The sequence below is a fragment of the Leucoraja erinacea genome, chromosome 7 (assembly GCF_028641065.1).
Source record: "Leucoraja erinacea ecotype New England chromosome 7, Leri_hhj_1, whole genome shotgun sequence".
NCBI lineage: Eukaryota > Metazoa > Chordata > Chondrichthyes > Rajiformes > Rajidae > Leucoraja > Leucoraja erinaceus.
Genome location: NC_073383.1, coordinates 20,363,270 through 20,385,319, shown reverse-complemented (window position 1 = coordinate 20,385,319; position 22,050 = coordinate 20,363,270). Strand labels below are relative to the sequence as shown.

The 22,050-nt window shown below is 42.3% G+C and overlaps 1 protein-coding gene across 1 annotated transcript; it reads left to right on the top strand.

Annotated features, from left to right (window-relative positions):
* Window positions 1-577: 577 nt before the first annotated feature.
* On the top strand, window positions 578-16,829 carry pjvk (pejvakin). The gene is made up of 6 exons (XM_055637892.1): window positions 578-1,876; window positions 3,062-3,257; window positions 4,413-4,554; window positions 9,212-9,329; window positions 11,622-11,765; window positions 16,202-16,829. Exons 1-6 carry the CDS (start codon window positions 1,666-1,668, stop codon window positions 16,501-16,503), a joined length of 1,113 nt encoding a protein of 370 aa, XP_055493867.1. The 5' UTR covers window positions 578-1,665; the 3' UTR covers window positions 16,504-16,829.
* Window positions 16,830-22,050: the final 5,221 nt, after the last annotated feature.

The following is a 22,050-nucleotide window of genomic DNA, read 5'->3' as shown; positions in this document are numbered from 1 at the left end:
AGAAGTGGTTTCCATGTCCCAAGAATCTCCCTCCTGCACCACCTCTCCAGACATACATGTATATACTCCAAATTGTACATTCATTGGTCTGTGGCCCAGAGAGTAACCCAGATATTATCTTATTTGACGTCCCTTTCCTCCTTTAGATTTTTGTTTTTGGGGTATGGCGTGGGATGGAATAATTGGAGTACTCTCCAAGAACAGCATCTAGGCGTGAAAGGTTGAATGACATTTTCATTAACTGTCTCTTCTAATCTGTAAATTAGACCCTTACAATTTATAAAAGTCAATTTGTGCATTCTGGAATCACTCTATGTTCAATACAATACAATACAATACAACGGTTTAACTAAGTGGAGAGCTGGTAACATCAATACTTTTCCTGGAATCAACTGTTTCTAACTCAAGCCTCTAGTCCCAACAACATCCTTGAAAATCTTTTCTGCACCCTCTATAGCTTAATCACATCCTTCCGATAGTAGGTCATCAGAACAGCACACAAGATTCCAGGTGCATTCTCACCAACGTCTTGTACAGCTGGTACATCAATACTTTTCCTGATGTGCCAACTCTCTTGGACTCAATGCCTCGACCGATGAAGGCAAGCATGTCTCGCATCTTATTCACCACCTTCTATACCTGTATACCACTTTCAGAGTACTATGTACTTGTACCCCTAGGTCTGTAGTACAACTTTCTGTGGGGCGCTGGCATTCACTGTTCATAGTTAAATTCCATCTGCCATTTCTTTGCTCACCAGTATAGATGGGACATGTTGGTCAGCGTGGGCAAGTTGAGCCAAAGGATATGTTTCCACGCTGTATGACTATGACTTCCCAGATGATCTTGTAACCATAGACAACCATCTTCACTGTCCACTACACCACCAGTGTTGATTCATTCACAAACTTACCAATTATGCCACCTACATTCTCATCCATATTATTACAATATATGGCAAATAGCACAGATTCCTGCAGCTCGCCATTGGTCACAGGTCTTCAATTAGAAAGCACCCCTCCCCTGCCATCCTCTGACTTCTTTCTCCAAGCCAACTTTTTTATCCAGTTGGCTTTCTCACTCTGAATCCCATGTCATCTCAGCTTCATCTTGGTCAGTTCCAAAATCTAAAGCTTATCTAAACTTTGAATTAAATCCTTAAAGTCACTAACATCAATCATTATTAAATCCAAACTAATTACTATAATATTGTAGCTTTAAAACAGAAATCCTGCCAAAAATATCTTTTCCGGTATTTACACACACACTTTCAAATCATGAACCACTATTCTTTGTGGCATTAAAGCACCACAAAGTTTTAGCAATTATCATTTGCACGCTATTATTACATGCAATTAAAAAGTCTATCGGCTTGCTAATTTCGTTGAACTCGTCACTTGATAATTAGAACGAACTTGTAACTGTAACTCTATTGTCACAAACATCCTTATCAGGTTACCCTACCTGCTTATTATTTATAAGTTAGAGCTCAAGTACAAAAAAGTGTGCAGTCGTCAGAATGGAAATGGCCGACAACAATTTCAGAGCTGCTGCGACTTCATTAATTCATTTGACTCCTTGCAATAGTTAGGTTTTGATTTCCACATTCTAATTCCGGGCAAGATGCAACCTCATCAAGGCAGATAAGGCTTCCGGCTGATAAGAATGTTTACTGCAGCCACTAAGAATTTTGTGAAACAGATTGGGGATACAGGCAGACTGAAACCTGTTCCTGATCTGAGCGAGGCCGACAGATATCAGCCACTCAGTCTTGTCACAAAACGGACAAAATCCTTTCCATGGAAAAAGAAGAAATACCACTCCACGCCATTCACGCTGAAGGACATTCTTGTCGGGGAAAAGGAGGTGTCAGCTGGTATGTATTTATTTTATAGAAACAAGGACCTGCAGATGCAGGTTTACAAAAATAAAAGACACTAGTAACTCAGTGGGTCACGCAGCATCTCTGGAGAACATGGATAGGTAACTTCTTCAGAAGAACGGTCCCCATCCTGAAACGCCACCTATCTATGTTTTCCAGGGATATTGCATGATCTGCTGAGTTACTCATGCACTCTGTGTATTATTTTCCTTCTGTCTAAATTCTGCTGTTTGCTGTAAGAAACTGTGTTATTACAAAGAAATGATTAAACTGCTTAACCTCCCTTAGCATCCTATTACCAATCATGATTCAATACACAAGGTCAAATATAAAAGACACAAAATATCCATGAAAGTCATTTGGCAATCCTCCTTCCCATTTAGTAAATGTCAATTTATTTGGAAGCCTATTCATTTGAAAGGAGTCCAAGTTTTCGAAAGAACACTGATGATATTCAGTTCTCCCACAGCACCATCTCTTTAGCCCCACCACCATTTTTGAAGTTGTGTATTCCCCCAGATACGATGTTGGATGTGTGGAAATTGAACTCAAGCAGATACTGGAAAGACCAACAACAGATACTGGAAAGACCACTGGCTTTAATCTCCATAACAAATTCATCTTCTCCATCCATCTCCATAGAATACCCAAATGTGGACCAGTAACTGTTGCATCTTATTTGACTCGAGACAAGCTGTGGGTCACTTAACTGTGTCATTCCCAAGACCACGATCTCCATTACATCACATGACTCTGCCTTACCCTGTTCATCTGCTGCTGAAATCCATCTGCTCACCTTTGCAGATGTTGGTTTATACCGAAGATAGACACAAAGTGCTGGAGTAAATCAGCAGGTCAGGCAGCATCTCTGGAGAACATGGATAGATGACATTTCAAATCAGAACTCAGCAGGACATTTTACAAGTTGCATGTCACTCGAGTTTAATATATGGTTACAAAATTGCAGTTTATTATTCCTTCAGTTCTATCTTTTTATAATAATCACAATTAGAGATTAATTTTATTGCAATAATCAGTGATCTTGTGCAGGGTTTCCCAACCAAAGTTGCATCAATAAATTGCAACATATCTAAAACATCCTGATAAAAATGTACAATATGTTCAAAACACACAAAAAAGAAAACAAAGATAGTTAAACATCTGTTTGTTATTTAATAGGTGTCTCTTCATATCAGCTGCTCAATTATGAAGATAAGTCAGATGTTTCGCTCAGAGGGAAATTAGGCAATCACGTTATTAATGACGTTGGATTCAATATTAATGGATCATATTCAGTGGCAATTAAAGCTTCATTTGGAATAGTAACAAAACACGAGGTTGAGGTGCCAATACTGCTCCGGGAGATCATCAACAGGTATTTTGGCCATTTTCCAATCTAATTTAATGGTGATATTTTTAAGGTACTTTTAACATTATTAAAGCACCATAAAATAATTATTGAATGGATACATTAACAAAGAAGAATTAGTGCATCGTAAACATTACATTTGCATTGATACTAAAAAGTGAATGGAACTTTCTCCTTGATGCCAAACCTAATTAATATCTATATTCTATATCTATATTACTAAAAGTCTGATCTTGACCACTTCCTGTTGTTCTGCATATTGATTTTAGAAAAACTTTCGCTGCCATTTACGGCTGTGATTTTTGGCCATCTTACTCAGTCCCCCTCTGCTGAGCAGGACAAGAAGATTTTTCCCATCGATGAAAAATAAAAGACTTATTAGTGTTTAAAAAAGTTTAGATTCTCTCTCCTGAAGGCCACGCCCTTTCCGGAGGGACTATAAAACCCGGACGTGTTGAGTGCCCAGGTCAGTCTCTGCAAGATGGGGGAGCGAGAGGGTCCCATGAGATGGGATCTCATTTTCATTTTAAAAAATCAGTTTAAAAAAAAGACTGCCCATCAGCAGTGTTCCACCACACAATGACATCACAATGGGATCTCATTTACATAAAAACTCAGTTAAAAAAAAACCCAGCAGCTTCCACCTCACAATGACGTCAAGGGGGGTAGGGAGGGGAGAGGGGTTATGGAGGAAGGGAGGGACTGACTGAGGGTAGGGGAAAGGAGAGGGAGGGAGAGGTGAGAGAGGGAGTGGGGGAGGGGAAAGAAGAGGGAGGTTGAAGAGGAGGGGATGGGGTGGGGGATGAGGTGAAATGAGCTGCGCCTGCGCAGTTGGGAGCCATGGGTGAGTGGTGGAATATTGCGATGGGGGAACCGGGTTGCGTTGGTGGAACGGGTGAGTGGTAGAATATTCTGTTGGGCCCCACTTGGTCTAGTAATATTATTAAAAACAGCAAATTCAAATGATCCAAACATTAAGTCTTCAAGAGTTTTAATCGTGACCATTCATTTGAGCTTAACTATGTTGACTCAATAATCATATCTTTCAAAGACACTACAGATATGATCATCTGAACAACTTAACCTCAATAGAAAAAATGAACGATTTGGATCTCTGGTTTCGTCATTTTAAAAAAAACTAACGTGTTGAATTTGCCTCAGAAAAATTGACGTGGAGCATTGCCTTGTTCGCCAGCTGAAAGAAAGGCAACGTGCTGTACTTTGTGTTGTCATGGAGAGCATCCGCACCACCCGGCAATGCTCACTCACTGTGCATGCCGGCATGAGGGGAAAAACAATGAGGGTAGGTCCCACTATCTGCTCCATCATAGTTAGTAGCATGGTTACTGTTCATATTGTGCTTGAGTGATGTCTCAAATATGTTTTGTTTATTGTAACGTGTACCCAGGTGAAAAGCTTTTTGTTTCATGCTGGCCAGTCAGCGGAAAGACTATCTATATCATATACTTATTAAAAGTCTGATCTTGTATGTGTGTATGTGGTGTTTTTACATCTTCGCAAAAACACTACGTGGTAACGATTACATTTTTATATATTCCGATTGACATATTTCCCGTCGAGGCCGGGACTACCTTATCTGAACATTTTATGCTTTATTTCTCAACTTATTGTCGACATTACTGATTAAAAGTGTAAAAAAGTCAAAAGACTTTGAAATTAAAACCACCAGCTTCAACTGATGATGTCACAATGGCTCTGCTAACAGTGATCTTCCTCAGTGAAGATTTCATCCAATATTTGACACGTTATTTGCAATTAAAGCTTTAAAAATGCCAACTTTCACAAGATTTTGGCAAGATAGGGGGCGCCGTACTTTATGGTGTGGATGCCCAGCCTGCAGCTGTCCGTCTTTTCATCTCTTTTTTAAATTTTTAGTTAGTTAAAGTGTTTTTGTTATGGAGTTCTAGCCTTTTTTATGTGGGGGGTGGGGGGGAAGGGGGAAACTACCTTTCAGGGTCCCTACATGGTCGGAGAGGCAGCTTTTCTCCGGGCTGCACCGTCGACCCGTCCTCGCGGCCTACCAGCGGGCCTGGAGCGGCGTTTCCTGAGGGGACCACCCAGAACCTCGGCTTCAGCGGCGGCACAGCGCTGGAGCGCTATTGAGGAGCGGGCGATGACTTGCCCGGAGCTCCGGTAAGCTGGAGCTCCGGTAAGCTGAAACGTCCGCCGAGTAAAAATATCTGCGGAGCGGCCAGCCTGCGGGCGGCGGCGCAGAACTTTTCATCGGGAGCCTGAGATCTCGCGACGAGATCGCCAGTAGTGGAGCTCCATGCGGCGCGGCCTTGTTGGCTTCAGAAGCCGCGGTCTCGAGTAAGGAGGCGGCCGTTCCAGGTGTCCCAAGCCGCTGAGAGGATTCTCCCGACGCCGAAGCACCATCACCCGGCGAGAACGGCCTGGAACATCGGGCGAATTGCTATTGCAACATGCAGGACAAGTGCAATTGGAATTTTTGTTTTAAAGAGCACTACTGAGGGAGGCAAGCGGACGGCTGGAATCATACGTTCGGGAACTGCTTGAGTTGGAGGACCCCGCCTCTCGTGAGGGCTCTGGGTAGGGAATGGGTGCGTTGGGGGACGGGTCTGCACTTGGTCTAGTATATTACTAAAACTCTCATCTTGTTTGTTTCTATGTGCGGACGTGTGATCCTGAAATTACGCCAAAACGATACCCGATAGCGCTAACATTTTTGTATCACGTTACTCACAATTGTCTTGTGGTGTGTTTTCAACACGTTTCATTCAGATTGGTGTTATATTTTACAAGTTATTAACATTTTTAGCTTTACAAAACACCACTTTAAGACCAATAACTTCAACTGCTCTGGCAGTTGCTGGCAGTTACAGCTATGATGTCACAATGGGATCTCATTTGCAACAATGTTGCAATCATAGAACACTGAGTCCTGGCAGAGTGAGGCTGAACAGGAGGGGGAGACAGGGGAAGTGGAAATGGATTTTATTTTAAGTCATGGCAACAAGTGCTTGCATTTTTTTAAAGGTTTAAAAAGAGAAAGGATGAGGAGCTATGGGTGAGTGGTGGAATATTGCATTGGGGGAACGGGTTGTGTTGTGGGAATGGGTGAGTGGTGCAATATTGCGTTGGGGGAACGGGTTGCGTTGGGGGACCAGACCTCCCGTGTGACGGGGACCCATCGGGTCCCACTTGGTCTAGTACATGATTATAATCAATCCATCCACAGAGTACAGATACAGGATAAAGGATAAAGGGAATAATGTGTAGTACAAGATAAAGTTCAATAAGGTTTGATTAAAGTGCTTTAATTACAAAGTAATTTACAAAGTTTAATTATTCTACTTAGTTACTTATTGTAACTTTGTCAGTGCCTTTGTGTATTTTGTTTGCAAAAAAAAGAATTTCACTCTACCCAAGTACAAGTGACAATAAAATATCATCATCATCACGACACTTTGGGGTCAACTAGCTCTATTTATTTGAGAGAATCACAAAATGTTAGATATTCTACTGCTCTCCTTCCTTCACCATCACTCACGTTTTCTCCCATTGGTCCCACCTTTACATTTTTGTTCTATAATATTCCCCACTACAGTATTTTACACATGGATTATTCAGTTGCTTAGTTGAAACAAAGAAGTGCAGATGCTGGTTAATACATAAAAGGATATGAAGTGCTGGAGTAACTCAGCAAGTCAGGTAGTATCTCTGGAGCATATGGGTCTGAAGAGGGGTTTTGACAGAAAAGGTTGGCTATCCATGTTCTCCAGAGATGCTTCCTGACCTGCTGAGTTACCCCAGCACTTTGTGCCCTTATTCAGTTGCTTGATTGCTATAAAGTTTGTATAACATTAACAGTTACAGTTCAAAATATGTTCCATGTTGGGTGTTTTACCATGCTTAGGGACAAAAACAGTTGAGCTGACTTTGATGGAAAGGAAACTTGCCAGGAATTTAAGTGGTAGGCCAATCTCATAACATTTTCTTTGTTTACACATATCCACAGGCAACGATGAAACAACAACCCATTCAACAAACACAAATTATTGTATTGAAGATAGACACAAAATGCTGGAGTAACTCAGCGAGACAGGCAGTGGAGAGAAGGAATGGGTGACGTTTCGGGTCGAGACGTTTCGGGTCGAGACCCTTCTTTAGACTTTCAGCATTGAGTTTTGAGATACTCCAGCATTTTGTGTCTATCTTCGATTTAAACCAGCATCTGCAGTTATTTCCTACACAAATCATTGTATTAGTATTTTAAAGCTTATAGTAAGATGGCAACCATATTTGTGCTTGAATGATAACATAGATAGGGTGGATGTCCTTCAGGAGTTATTTTAATGTGCTGATAGAGAGAGGATTGTAGCTGGGAGGGAGCTTCATGAAGAGATTAGGGAGTGTTGGGATAATTAGAGAAGTCCAAGATTGGAAGTGACACCAAAGCCCATCCCTCCAATCTCGTTATTACTTATTTAAGATAAACTGAACCACCTCAAGTGACGACACGCTTCTTCTTCTTGTGTATTGCGTGCAAGCCTAATGTTGTAGGACAACTTGTTCTATTTGATCTTATTCGATTGTGCACACCAGGTTGATTGCATTCGTCGAAACAGGGCGGACCACGTGAAGGTTGCAATCTCCCACTCCGATGACACATTCAGTGTCAGACATCAGATTTAAACATTATTAAGTCTAAATTGTAACTTTGCAATTTTGTAAGATGGAATTTAATTTTGTTCTGAAAGTCAAGAGCGTTTTATTATGCGGAATGGAACAATGAAATTCTTACTTGTAGTAGCAATGATACAAAATTTTGAGATTTAAAAAATCAAGTCTGCAATTTATCCCATCAGATAAAGCATAAAAAGAAGTTTAATTTGACATCTAATTCACTTTCATATCTTCAGTATTAAAAAAAGTATGGCCATTTTCATTCTCGGAAATTAGCATCTTGCTCCCTATTGATTTTCCATTGACAACACAAAAGCTGTGATGAAGGACAGTGAAATGGCCATAACTTTATTAAAAATTAAGGGAACTGAAATACATTTTCAGTTATTATAGATAGAAGCATTCTGAAACAAATATTAAACAATCTTACTTGGATGACCTGGTTACCCAATTGAAGCTAATTCCAAAATTCAATTACTAGATCTAAACATCTATCCATTTCTTAAGGAAAGATTAACATTTTTAAATAGCCTAAGTGTCCAAAGAACATTCACACAAGAATTCACAATAAAACATGATTTTAATTTATAGGCCAAATGGAAGGGATTTAGTGTTCAATTGCTGTAAATTAATGGCCATTTAAATCAGCTTGCAAGTGGGACGCGCTGGTTTGGAACGCTGCCATTGCGGTGAATTAGAAGCCCATATGGCATGAAAAACAGTGCGGGATTGAATGGGCCCCCAAGTCAGCTACTCGCAACATAAAATTTTGTATAAAGGGATCTTAAGAAGCCCTTTTTAATGTAAAAATAAACAACCTACCTTGCGTTGTCCCCTACATGAGATCCGTCCCGTTGTCGGGGTTCGCGGCTTTAGAGAATGATTTTTAATCTACTCTAACAATTAAATAATCCAATTTAGTTTAAAAATACCTGCAGCGAACAAATTTGGCAGCGATTTTCCGTCAGCAACTAAGTAGGCTGAACAACATCGATTTCAACAGCCTAGAGAAAATCGCGTTTTAAACCCGCCCCCTCTCAAAGGCGCCAAAGTCGCTCACACGGGCAGCCACAGAACTGCAGCGCCGTTGAAGGTAAGTTTTGCAACATACCTACTTGTAGTGAAATGGAAACATTAAAAAGAAAAATAGAAAAGGCTGGCTCAGTTCAATTACGAATTACGATTTCACTGTTTCTACGATTTTCTGTTTTTATTTCAGGCTTTCTGCATTTGAAAATGTATGCTTTTCAATTAAAGCTGACTGTTTGTTCTGTTTATGGTGCTCACTCTAGTTTCAGATCGATAATGGACAAAATCATAAGGGTTGGGACAAAGCCCTTGTCATCCCGGCACACACAACAATTGCATTTAGTGTCTTTGAGCTATATGTCCATTTGGATGGCCATTTTGGTAAGTAAACCTTCAACAATATTATTGCCGCCACTTTTAACATTGCAGAATTTATCAATGAACATGTAACCAATTAATAATCTTTATTTAATTTAAATATAAGGGAATTAATAAGCCTGTCCAAGCTGACACATGTATCTGTAAGGTATCATTCAAGCACAATTATTCAAGGATCAATGATCAAAATTGTTGTCCTTTTGAAATACATAAATTCTCAACAGGTGGGTGGATAAATTTGCCATTTGGAGCGACATGGAATAATGTGCAAATTATTTATGGTGAAACTATATTTGCAGCTGTACAAGATGTTGGCGAGCTGCACTTGGAGTGTTATGTGCAGTTCTCAGGGCCATCTTAATGCATGGGCAGGCTGGGCAGTTGCTCGGTGCCCCACGAGCACAGGGGCCCAATGCTAATCTATGTCTGGTAGAATGTTATTGTAATAATAATATAATACATTTTATTTGAGGGCGCCTTTCAAAAGTCTCAAGTACACCTTGCAGAAACAAGAGTAAAAAGAACCATATAATCGGAATAAAATAAATAATAAAGACATCACCAATACATAAATTAAAGACAGAATTCGATCCAAAGACAAAAAAAATCAAAAACACAATGTGAAGAGAGAGCAGCGGCAGCTAAACTGCGCCAGCGTCCACTCTCCCTTCCGACAGCCATCTTGGACACAAACTTAAATATTCACTTACACAAAAAAGACATAGACCCCACATAGAAACCACTGTGGGGAGTAGGCCACAGCCCTTCGAGTCCAGCACCCATTCAATATGATCCCAGTTGATCTCCCAAAGTCAGTATCCCGTACCTGAGGCCTCCGCTATACCCCTCTGACGGAAGAGCCACATGTTCTCCCCGTTCTGGCCGGGTGGCCTTGCCCCTACCCTCTGTGGCAGAGAGTCCCTCAGATGGCTGGGCACTCTGTGTGAAAAAAGTTCCTCACCGGAGAAAGGGGCTCCCCTTATTATCCTTAAGGTTACAAGGCCATGCCGGGGGATACAGCTCATCCCCCCACAATGGTTACCGATGTTGGGGAAGGCGGCGTCCAGCCCCCATCCCCAGTTCTCAGAAAGCAGGCCCGGAGGCCTCCGCTATTGCCTCGGAGGCGGTTCCTGCACACTGGAGCCACCAGCGCTTCGATTCCTTACGCGGCGACCGCGGCTTCAAAGCCGACAAGGTCGCGCCGGTTTGGAGCTCCCAGACTCCCGATGTTGAAGTCAGCGCCGCCCGCTCCGCTCCGCAGACCCGCAGCCCGGAGGTGTTGAACTCGGCGGTCACAGCTCACCGGAACTCCAGCGCGTCGATCCAGCGCGGCGACCCAGGCACGGGTCGACGGGGCAGCCTCCGAGAAAAAAACCAGTGCCTCACCGAAGCCGAGGTAGGGGCGGCTAGAAAAACGGCGCTCCACCCCTGGTAGGCCACATTAAAAAGTCTAACTCTCCAACAAGCAAAGCACAGGACTCACTAAAACTGCAAAAAAAGTGAATTAAACGGACGGCTGCTGGTTAGCAGCCGTTCCCCAAGATGGCTCCTCCTCCAACAATTGTAGAACATGAAAACGGAGAAGAACATCGCAAGTGCATGACGGCATATTTGATGCGGCATAAAGAAACTGGAAGTATAGCGGCCCCAGTGCATTGCTTTGCCCGGGGGACTAGAATTAAGACGACCCTGGCAGTTCTGGTTTCGATACAATAGGAAGAATGTGATTCAGCTAGAGAGGGAGCTGCAGAAAAGACCCTCAAGGATATTGCCCTTACGGGAGGGCTTGAGTTACAAGGAGAGACTAGATAAGCTGGATCTATTTTCCATGGAATGAAGGAGACTGAGAGAGGACCTTACAGAGGTTTATAAAATCATGAGGGTATACAAGGTAGATGTCACAGTCTTTTTCACAGGTTAGAGAAGTAAAAAACTTGAGGGGCATAAGTTTAAGGTGAGAGTGAAAGATTTCAAGGGTACCCCAAGGGCAAGATTTTTCACACAGCAGGTTGTGGGTATATGGAACAAGTTGCCCAACTAAGTGGTCAAGACAGGAATAATTATATTTTAAAATATATTTGGACAGGTACACGAGTAAGAAAGGTTTTAAAGGGATATGGGCCAAATACTGGCAAATGGGACATGCTCAGACAGACATTTTTGATCGGCATGGGCGAGTTGGGCCAATGAGCTTGTTTCCATGCTGTATGACTTTGACTCCTAAAGCAGGATTAAATTTAATCTAAAAAATGCTGCCCAACTGTTCAAATCTGCGTCTGCTTCTTTTTCATTTAGAATTGTGCGTAACATCCGAATCAAAAGGTGGGTTTGAGAAGGAACAATTAACAGACCAATTGGGTGGATTCATGAACCGATTTTCAGTGTGGAAATTGCGGAGATGTCTGTCGGACTTCTTTTATGGTAGCTCGTTCAGATCAGGTGAGATCTCCCTCCAATACTGGAGAGCCATTTTAATATATTACACCAATTTAAAAGTATAATTCAGGTCTAAATAGAATAAACACATAATTAATTTATCACATTGCAGTCCCATGGCATCCCACACCTACTGATGGTGTATTATATTACATAGAATATGTAATAAGAAGCTGCAATCTTAAATATAAACAAAGTGCTAGAGGAACTCAGTGGGTCAGGCAGCACCTGTGGAGGGAAATGGACAGACAACGTTTTGGGTCAGGACTCTCCTTCAGACCTGAAACGTCACCTGTCCATTTCCCTCACAAATGATGCCTGACCTGTTGAGTTTCTCCAGCAGCTTGAGTATTAAAAGAACAATACAAAGTGCTGGAGTAACTCAAGGGGTTTGCAAAGTTGTTGCATTAATGCAATTTCCCTACAATATTGTTTAGATTCAGCATGTGATGTCTGCGTCCTATATTGCACCCCATCAACAGACAAACAACAACAGACCCCTGGTCAGAGGCCTTCAATCCGAACTACAACCATTTACAACTGCCCTTTGACTCCTTCCTTTGAAACTAATTGGCTAGCTCACTTTAGATTTCATGTGATCTAACCTTCCAGATGAACCTACCATGCGGGACCTTGTCAAAAGCATTGCTAAATTCCACACAGATAATGTCCACAGCCCTTCCCTTATCAATCCCTCTTGGCAACCTCTTCAAAAAACGATAGATACCAGATTTGAGACACGATTTCCCACGCACAAAGCCATGATGCAATTATGTTATAAATGTGCTCAATAATGGAAATAGGATAAGTGAATTGCCACATTGAACAGCACGGTGGCGCAGCGGTAGAGTTGCAGTCTTACAGTACCATAGACCCGGGTTCAATCCTGACTACAGGTGCAGTCTGTACAGAGTTTGTACGTTCTCCTTGTGACCTTGTTGGTTTTCTCCCGGTGCTCCAGTTTCCTCCCACACTCCAAAGATGTGCAGGTTTGTAGGTTGATTGGTTTCTGTAAAACAATTGTCCCTAGAGTGTAGGATAGAACTGGTGCACGGGGGATCATTGGTCGGCGACAGCTCGTTGGGCCAAAGAGCCTGTTTCCATGCTGTATCTCTAAACTAAACTTATCACCTCGCACTTTACACTTTATTATTCCAGATTTAGCATCAAATGTTCTACTTTGCACTGAAAACCAATTTACACAATTTCCACCATTTCAATATTATTCATTGTTTCCCTTTAAAACTACTCGCACAATGAAGATCTGTAGTTTTTGGATGAACTGCTATGCATTTACTCACAATTATGGTCTTTGCTTACAAATGCGGAATAATTCATATTACTGAAATTCCCATGATGAGATCACAGTTGGTACAAATACACTCTGTAATCACACTGGCATCTTTCATCATCTTGGCTCTTATGTTTTGGCTTCTCCAGTTGCAAAGCAGAACTGATTTGGCAGGCAAATGCTGATTACAGTTTTTGGTAACATACTGCATGCCAAAGGAAAATGGGAAATGTATAATTTGGTGCAGTTTTCATTTGGCTAATCATGACTTCATCCAAAACTTTGCTCAACTCATCATTTACAAAAAGGATAGTAACTTATCTTTTTACTCAATAGATGTTTCATCCAGATTACTGGATTTCTGTAGTCAAAATGAAGCAATTCTAAGCAACAAGAAATCTTGTATTCCCATAATTACATCGTTAAAAATCACTGTTGAAACAGAAATATTAACATGTTATATCATACGATCTCTTGGAGCTCAATAAAAGTTTTGTTGGAAGTTACCAAAAGTCCCCTTGAAGACTACAAATTATTCCGCATGTACACCATGTTACCCCGAATGAAGCAACAAAGATGTTTTTAAGCATGTTCGATCAGCCCAGAGGATGTTTTGTGCACTGGCTGGGACACATCTACAGTAACTAAACCCAGATGATGCCAGATATCATCCTGGCATCATACAATGGAAGGTAATTTGGACTTCCATTGTCACAAATTATGTCTATGTGATTTTACATGCAAGCTGTAACAAATCGAAATGCTTTTTGTAGCTAGAAGCCTGATGTCATCTATTAGTAGCATTTATTCATTAGGAGCATGCATTTTGTAAGTAGATGGGATGACAAGTTTGACTTAATTTGCTTTGAAATGCCTTTGTCATTATATACTTCCCTCTCTGCAATAATGAAAATATTAGACATTTATAAGGGCGGGGACTTTTTTACGCTTTTCCTGTTGAAAGCTACCTAGACCAGAGGAAACTATAGGTTTAGTTTAGAGATACAGTGTGGAAACGGGCCCTTCGGTCACCAAGTCTGCACCAGCCATTGATCACCCATGCACAAATTCTATTATTTTATTCATTCCTCCCTTCAAATAGTCAGCACATGTAGATAATCAATTCAAATTTCTGAAAATAACAATAGACAATAGGTGCAGGAGTAGGCCATTCGGCCCTTGATGATTGGCTGATCATCCACAATCAGTACCCCATTCCTGCCTTCTCTCCATAACTCCGCTATCCCTAGAAGCTCTATCTAAATCTCCCTTGAAAGAATCCAGAGAACCAGCCTAAACCGCCCTCCGAGGCAGAGAATTCCACACACTCACAACTCTCTGTGTGAAAAAGTTTTTCCTCATCTCCATTCTAAATGGCTTACCACTTATTTTTAAACTATGGCCCCTGACTCCCCCAACATTGAGAACATGTTTCCTGCCTCTAGCGTGTCCAAACCCTTAATAATCTTATATGTTTCAATAAGATTCCCTCTCATCCTTCTAAATTCCAGAGTATACAAGCCCAGCCGCTCCAATCTGTCAACTTATGACAGTCCCGAAATCCCAGGAATTAACCTCGTGAACCTACGCTGCACTCCCTCAATAGCAAGAATGTCCTTCCTCAAGTTTGGAGACCAAAGCTGCAAACAATACTTCAGTTGTGGTCTCACTATGGCCTTGTACAATTGCAGGAGGACCTCTTTGCTCCTATACTCAACTCCTCTTGTTATGAAGGCCAACATGCCATTCGATTTCTTCACTGCATGCTTACTTTCAGTGACTGATGAACAAAGACCCCCAGATCCCGTTGTACTTCCCCTTTTCCCGGCTCATGTTGTCAACCTCCCCGTGGTGAGCCCTGTCAACTGACCTCAGTCAGGTGAACGACAACAAACAGAGACAGCAGCAGCGCTGCAGCTTGGCGCCAACCCGGAGCATGTGCCCTTTTTAGGGCGTGCACCTACGGATGTAGAACCAGATGGCATCACCCTGCTGCAGACTTCTGCTGCCTCAAACGCAAGAAGAAGACACCATTCAGATAACAATCTGCCTTCCTGTTTTTGCCACCAAAGTGGATAATCTCACATTGACCCACATTAAACTGCATCTGCCATGCATCTGCCCACTCACCCAACCTGTCCAAGTCACCCTGCATCCTCATAGCATCCTCATAGTTCACACTGCCACCCAGCTTAGTGTCATCTGCAAATTTTCGAATGTTACCTTTAATCACTTCATTAATATATATTGTAAATAGCTGTGGTCCCAGCACCGAGCCTTGCGGTACACCACTAGTCACTGCCTCCCATTCTGAAAGGGACCCGTTAATTCATAGCCTTTGTTTCCTGTCTGCCAACCAATTTTCTATCCATGTCAGCACCCGACCCCCAATACCATGTGCTCTAATTTTGCTCACTAATCTCCTATGTGGGACCTTATCAAATGCTTTCTGAAAGTCCAGGTACACTACATCCACTGGCTCTCCCTTGTCCATTATCCTGGTTACATCCTCAAAAAATCCTGCCTAATGTGGATTTCTTTCAGCTCCTCCATCACCCTAGATCCTCTGGCCACTAGTACATCAGGAAGATGGTTTATGTTCTCCTTAGTAAAGACAGGTCGAAAGTACCTGTGGAACTCATCTGCCATTTCCTTGTTCCCCATAATAAATTCATCCTTTACCCCCCCTTGGAATCTATCTTCCTCTTTGGAATGAACCGATCCTGCACCTTCTTTATAATTCCTAGAAATACCTGCCATTGTTGTTCCACTGTCATCCCCGCTAGGGTTTCTTTCCAGTCAAATTTGGCCAACTCCTCCCTCATGGCTCCATAGACCTCTTTGCTCAACTGTAATACCAACACCTCCAATTTACCCTTCTCCCTCTCAAATTGTAGATTAAAACATCATATTATGGTCACCACCTCCTAATGGCTCCTTTATCTCGAGTTTCCTGATCAAAAATAACCTTTCATTTCTATGCATAAAGGCAGGTATCCTACTATGGAAAGCTTAATACTAGTTGGTAATGCTGTTTATCTTTTACAATGGTTGCTCATAGTCCAGAGAAGTCAAAGTTAGCCTTTGGATTCTCACGAGAAATGTTTTTGGTGACATGCAACAATGGTGTTACTGTTTATGTGAACAGATGAGAAAGTGTTGGATGGCATCAGGAATTCTGATCTTTATTTGGAGGATTTGGTCGCCGACTATTACGAGAAGGCTACGAGTATGACAGATATTTCCACCAACTACCTTCGGGATAACGCCCACACGCGAGTCAACCTTCTCAACAACAATATTGCTAAAGGACCCTGCGTTCTTTGTGGCATGGGAAGTTCCCGAAGAGAGACAGTGTACGGATGCCTCGAGTGCTCATTCAATGGACAGAAATATGTGAGACTGCATGTAGTGCCCTGCTTTGATCTGTGGCACAAAAGAGTCAGATAATGTACATGGTTTGCCTGAATTGGACCTCCTCCCCTACATCTCCCTCTTCTCCCCCCACCTCTGTGGCCCCACCTGGACTCACACTAATTTCTCCCCTCCCCCTCATTCCTTCCTCTAGTTTTCCAATTCTTCAATCCTTTTATCTCACTCCTTCTGCATTTTCATCTCTGTTTTCTTGTCTAACCATCTGGCTTTCAAAAAACCCAGTCTAACCTGTATCAATCTATTACCTGCCAGGCTTTGACTTGCCCTCCTCTTTTCAAGTTTCCATCTCTCCCTGCTACAAACATTCTGAAGAAGGGCATGCTCTCCAGTGATGCTGCCTGACCCATTGACTAATCCAGCACTGTTTTTTTCTTTGTAAACCAGCATCTGCAGTTCCTTGTTTCGGCAACACATTAATGTTTGTTGTTCATTTATTATTTTTAAATATGAATAAGCATATTCTCTCTTGGGTTTTAAATTGCAAGTTGATTGTAAAGGACTAATTATCAAGTATATGTGTAAGAAATTATAGTTCTAAAATGTCATTATTATTTTAATTTGAATAGAGCAAATTAACAGGTGATAGTACAACTCAGAACATTTTCTCCTTTGTGTTTAAAAAAAAAATCAGGATTAAAGCTTTTGTTTTCCTTCAGTTGTACTATATCCAATTGCAGATACAAGGAGGTTCATCTTCCTGCTTAGCAAGGGTATAGTTGAGTGTAATGAGTGTTAGCTAGGTTATTAAATTATATGAAAGGTATCCAATTGCAAACACACTATATATATATTAAAACTGTGTGTGTGTGTGTGTGTGTGTGTGTGTGTGTGTGTGTGTGTGTGTGTGTGTGTGTGTGTGTGTGTGTGTGTGTGTGTGTGTGTGTGTGTGTGTGTGTGTGTGTGTGTGTGTGTGTGTGTGTGTGTGTGTGTGTGTGTGTGTGTGTGTGTGTGTGTGTGTGTGTGTGTGTGTGTGTGTGTGTTTCCATTTTCAGATATTTTTTCAGATTAGATTTTTGGCCTTTGATTCCTTGGTCCGCCAAAACCACACACAGAAACTCCGAGAATGTTTTCCATTTCGGTAGAGATTTCACTTTTACATTCGCAAATCCACTCTCTCCCCCACTCCTTCCCTCTCTCCCCTGCCCCCTTCCCCCTATCTGTCCCTCTTCCACCACTCCCCCTACCCCTCTCTCCTCCTCCCCACTCCTCCCCACTCTTGCCTCACTTCTCTCCCCCCTTCCCCCACCCCGGGCGGCGCGAGGCCGAGTTACGTCTACACTACACCCTCCCTCCTCTCCTCCCCTCTCTCCCCCGCTCTCCCTACCCGCAGCTCGTGAAGCCTCGCTCTCCCCTGTGGGTTCCGCACCTCTGCCCCCTCCATCGCTCTCACACAGGGGACCCCTCCCCCACCCTTTGTGGAAGCGGTTTCCCCCCCAACCCGCCCCCCTCCTCTCTCTCTCACCCCCCTCTCCTGTCAACTTCCCCCCTCGTCTAGTACATTAAAAGTTTGATCTTGTCCATGTGTATATATCCATGTGTGGTAACAATAACATTTTTACATGTTCTGTTTGACATTTTACCCCCCCCCCCCGAGGCGGAAACCACCTTCACTGACATTTTATGCTTTATTTCTCGACTTGTTACTGATTAAAAGTTTAAAAAAAAAATCAAAATGCTTTGAATTTAAAACAATCAGCTTCAACTGATGACGTCACAATGGCTTGGCTAGCTGTGATCAGCTTCACTGAAGATTTCATCCTATATGAGGACAACGCCTCCCATGGGGGCTATGGGTAGGGAACGGGTGCGTTGGGGCACAGACCCAACGGGTCTGCACTTGGTCCAGTACTTATTAAAAAACGTGCGATTAAAGCTTTAAAAATGTGTACTTTCACAAGATTTGTACATATTCTGATTCACATTTTTCCCCACTAGGCAGCGATCACCTTCACTGCACATTTTATGCTTTATTTCTCAACTTATTCTCGACTTATTACTGATAAAAGTTTAAAAAAAATCAAAAGACTGAATTTAAAACGACCGGTTCAACTGATGACGTCACAATGGCTCGGCTAGCAGTGAACAGCTTTAATTACGTTCTGGAACGGCTCGAGTTGGAGGACCACGCCTCCCGTGGGGGCTACGGGTAGGGAACGGGTGCGTTGGGGGAGCAGACCCAACGGGTCTGCACTTGTTCTAGTACATTACTAAAACTCTCATCTTGTTCGTTTGTTTGTATGCGTGCATGCATGTGAGATCCCAAAATACCGCCAAAATGGTACACAATAGCGCTACAATTTTTGGCCTACCTTACCATTGTCGTGCGATGTAAATGAAACAAATTTAGTTCAGATTTATGGTATATTTTACGTTATTGACATTTTAAACATTACAAAAATCATTTTTCAGCCGCATTCGACGTCACGATGATGTCACATTGGGATCCCGAAAATCATTTTTTTAAATCGCCATTTTCATTGACTTATTTTATTCTGAAGAAAAACCCCTTTTAATCAAATTATTCCGTTTTCATTAACAGCTATCATTTTCTTTGGGTTATTTTAAAGAAAAATGCACGTTTTGTTGAGAATTCCATAAAAAAAACCATTGCAATTTTCATTGTGGGGTGTGGGATAGGGGGGAGGCGAGTAGTGGGGGAGCAGTGGGGTAGAGGGGAAAGTGGGAGGGGTAGAGTGGGGGAGGATGGGGGGAATAGAGGAGGGGGTCTGGGAGGGAGGGGAAGGTGGGGGAGGAGAGGAGGGATAGTGAGAGGAGGGGGAGATAGAGGGAGAGGAGGGGGAGACAGAGGGAGAGGAGGGGAGGTGAGGAGGGAAAATGGGTGGGTGGCATAGGGGAAGTGAGGAATGGGGGAGGAGGTGGATAGAGGGAGAGGTTATGGAGGGAAGGAGTGACAGGGTAGGGAAAAGGAAAGGGAGGGAGGGAGTGAGGAAGGTGAGGAGGATAGGGAACAGAAGAGGGAGGGTTAAGAGAAGGGGAGGAAGGGGGATGATAAGGTAAGGGAGGGGGAAGAGAGGAGGGGAGGAAGCAGAGGAGGGTTGGTGGAGGGTGGGGAGAGGGAGGATAATGGAGGAGAGGACTAGGGGAAGAAGGAGAGTGAGATGTGTTCACATTTTATTGCCATTTTAAACTTTAAAAACGTCAGCCATGCCTGCGCAGTTGGGGGCTATGAGTGAGTGGTGGAATATTTCGTTGGGGGAACGGGGCCCAACGGGTCCCACTTGGTCTAATACTATATTATAAATGCGCCATATATTCATATGTCTCTGATGAGAGTTCATTTGACTACCAGTTTCACCTATTTCACTGTTTGTAAACTTACCATATTGAACTGTCCAAAAATTCGATTTTCCTCAAAGGACAGTATTGATGTGAAGAATACCCCTGGTAGTTCAGCAAGCATGTAAAATAATTCAAAATCTTTAATAATTCATTCTCCCTGCAATCTAATTTTTTTTTTTCCAAATGCAAACTCCAAATGTCTATCTTTGATATAAGATGTGTAATTTATTTTATTTACAGTCTGCAGGAAAATATAATTAATCTTTTCTTCGCCCACCCTCATTTGCCTGTTAGTCTATCCTGTAAAGTCTAGCAGCACCACCTTATAAAGCCTACAGTTTCAAAGACTTCATAATACAGGAGCCTAAAACATCCAAGCCTCCAGTTTGTATGACCAGTTTCTCCTTCTGAAAACTCTTCCACATCCACCCATTTTGTACTTAAATTTTAACTTAAATTTGTCTTTGAATAAGAACGAGAGGACTTCACTCATACAAAATACGAGTAAGTGGGACACGTTGGGTCCCAGTCACACGGGAGGCCTGGTCCCCCAACACAACCCATTCCCCAACGCAATATTCCACCACTCCCTATTCCCCCAACGCAATATTCTTTGTTTTAAACCAGCATCTTTGTTTTAAACCAGCATCTGCAGTTCCTTCCTACACATACTTAATTAACTATTCATTCATAGTTTGCAGAATTGACTTAGTCAGTTCCTACTCTCTATCCCTGGTTGTGTCCAAAATGCAAACACTAAAGATGATAAATACTTTATTACAAAGTGCTCTACATAGCTATTCATTCCAGTTTTAATTCTATTGATTCATTCATTTTAACCCGACTTGACTTAGCGAACCTTTACTCTTTATCCCTGGTTGTGTCCAAAATGAGCAGCATGTTAGGCCAGTTTGGAATCGGCTCAAGAATTCTGGGTCCTGGGCCCCATAATAGAAAACATGCTTCAATAAACTGGAAGGCGCTTGCATAACTAAACCAATTGCCATATGTTTCACAGTTGGTTTGCATTACAGAATATTTAACAACATAAACCCAAGGAATAAGTAACAACACAATCCTATTAAAATCCAAGTGTGTATTTTAGAATCACATGTTCTTACCACCAATGCTGCCAACAGAAGACTAGATACTGGACATACAGCCATTTATGAATGAACATAATTTCATTAATATACCATACCTTAATGAAAAATGATTACATTGACTAGACTGAGAAATTAGATGCTATCTGTCACCCAGCATTCTTTTAACAATCCATCCAAAGCCAATATTTATACCTGACACCCCCGGTGCCTGTAATGGACCAATATTGCAGTCAGATGAGATCAACTGAAGTTCATAAAACATAGGAGCAGAATTTGGCCGTTCAATCATGGCTGATCTATCTTGCCCTCTCAACCCCATTCTCCTGCCATCTCCCTGTAACCTTTGGTATCATTACTCATCAAGATCCTATCAATATCCACTTTAAAAGTACCCAATGACTTGGCCTCCACAGCTGCCTGTGGCAGTGAATTCCACAGATGCACCACCCTCTAGCTAAATAAATTTCTCCTTACTTTTCTAAAGACACATACTTTTATTGTGAGGTTTTGCCCTCTGATCCTTGACTCTCCCACTAATGGAAACATGCTCATCATATCCACTCTATCCAGGGGGTGCAGCATAGGTTCACGAGGTTAATTGCTGGGATGACGAGGCTATCATATGTTGATAGAATGGAGCGGCTAGGCTTGTATCCTCTGGAATTTAGAAGGGTGAGAGGGGATCTTATTGAAACATATAAGATTATTAAGGGTTTGGACACGCTAGAGGCAGGAAACATGTTCCCGATGTTGGGGGAGTCCACAACCAGGGGCCACAGTTTAAGAATAAGGGGTAAGCAGTGGTGGACTGGGTCTAAAAATATTGGTTGCCAGGAGACAAAGGGGCCCACTTGACTTGATATAGGGGGCCCTTTGGCCAGTCCGCCACTGGGGGCAAGTCATTTAGAACGGAGATGAGGACAAACTTTTTCACACAGTGGGTTGTGAATCTGTGGAATTCTCTGCCTCAGGAGGCAGTGGAGGCCAATTCTCTGGATGCTTTCAAGAGAGAGTTAGATAGAGCTCTTAAATATAGTGGAGTTAGGGGATATGGGGAGAAGGCAGGAATGGGTTCTGATTGTGGATGATCAGCCATGATCACAGTGAATGGCAGTGCTGGCTTGAAGGGCCAAATAGCCTACTCCTGCACCTATTG

Excerpts from the sequence above, each read along its gene's own strand:
- pjvk (XM_055637892.1), top strand. The coding sequence starts at position 1,666 with ATGTTTACTGCAGCCACTAAGAATTTTGTGAAACAGATTGGGGATACA. Across the intron at positions 1,877-3,061 it reads GGAAAAGGAGGTGTCAGCTG|GTGTCTCTTCATATCAGCTG; the intron begins GTATGTATTTAT and ends GTTATTTAATAG. Across the intron at positions 11,766-16,201 it reads TGGTAGCTCGTTCAGATCAG|ATGAGAAAGTGTTGGATGGC; the intron begins GTGAGATCTCCC and ends TTATGTGAACAG.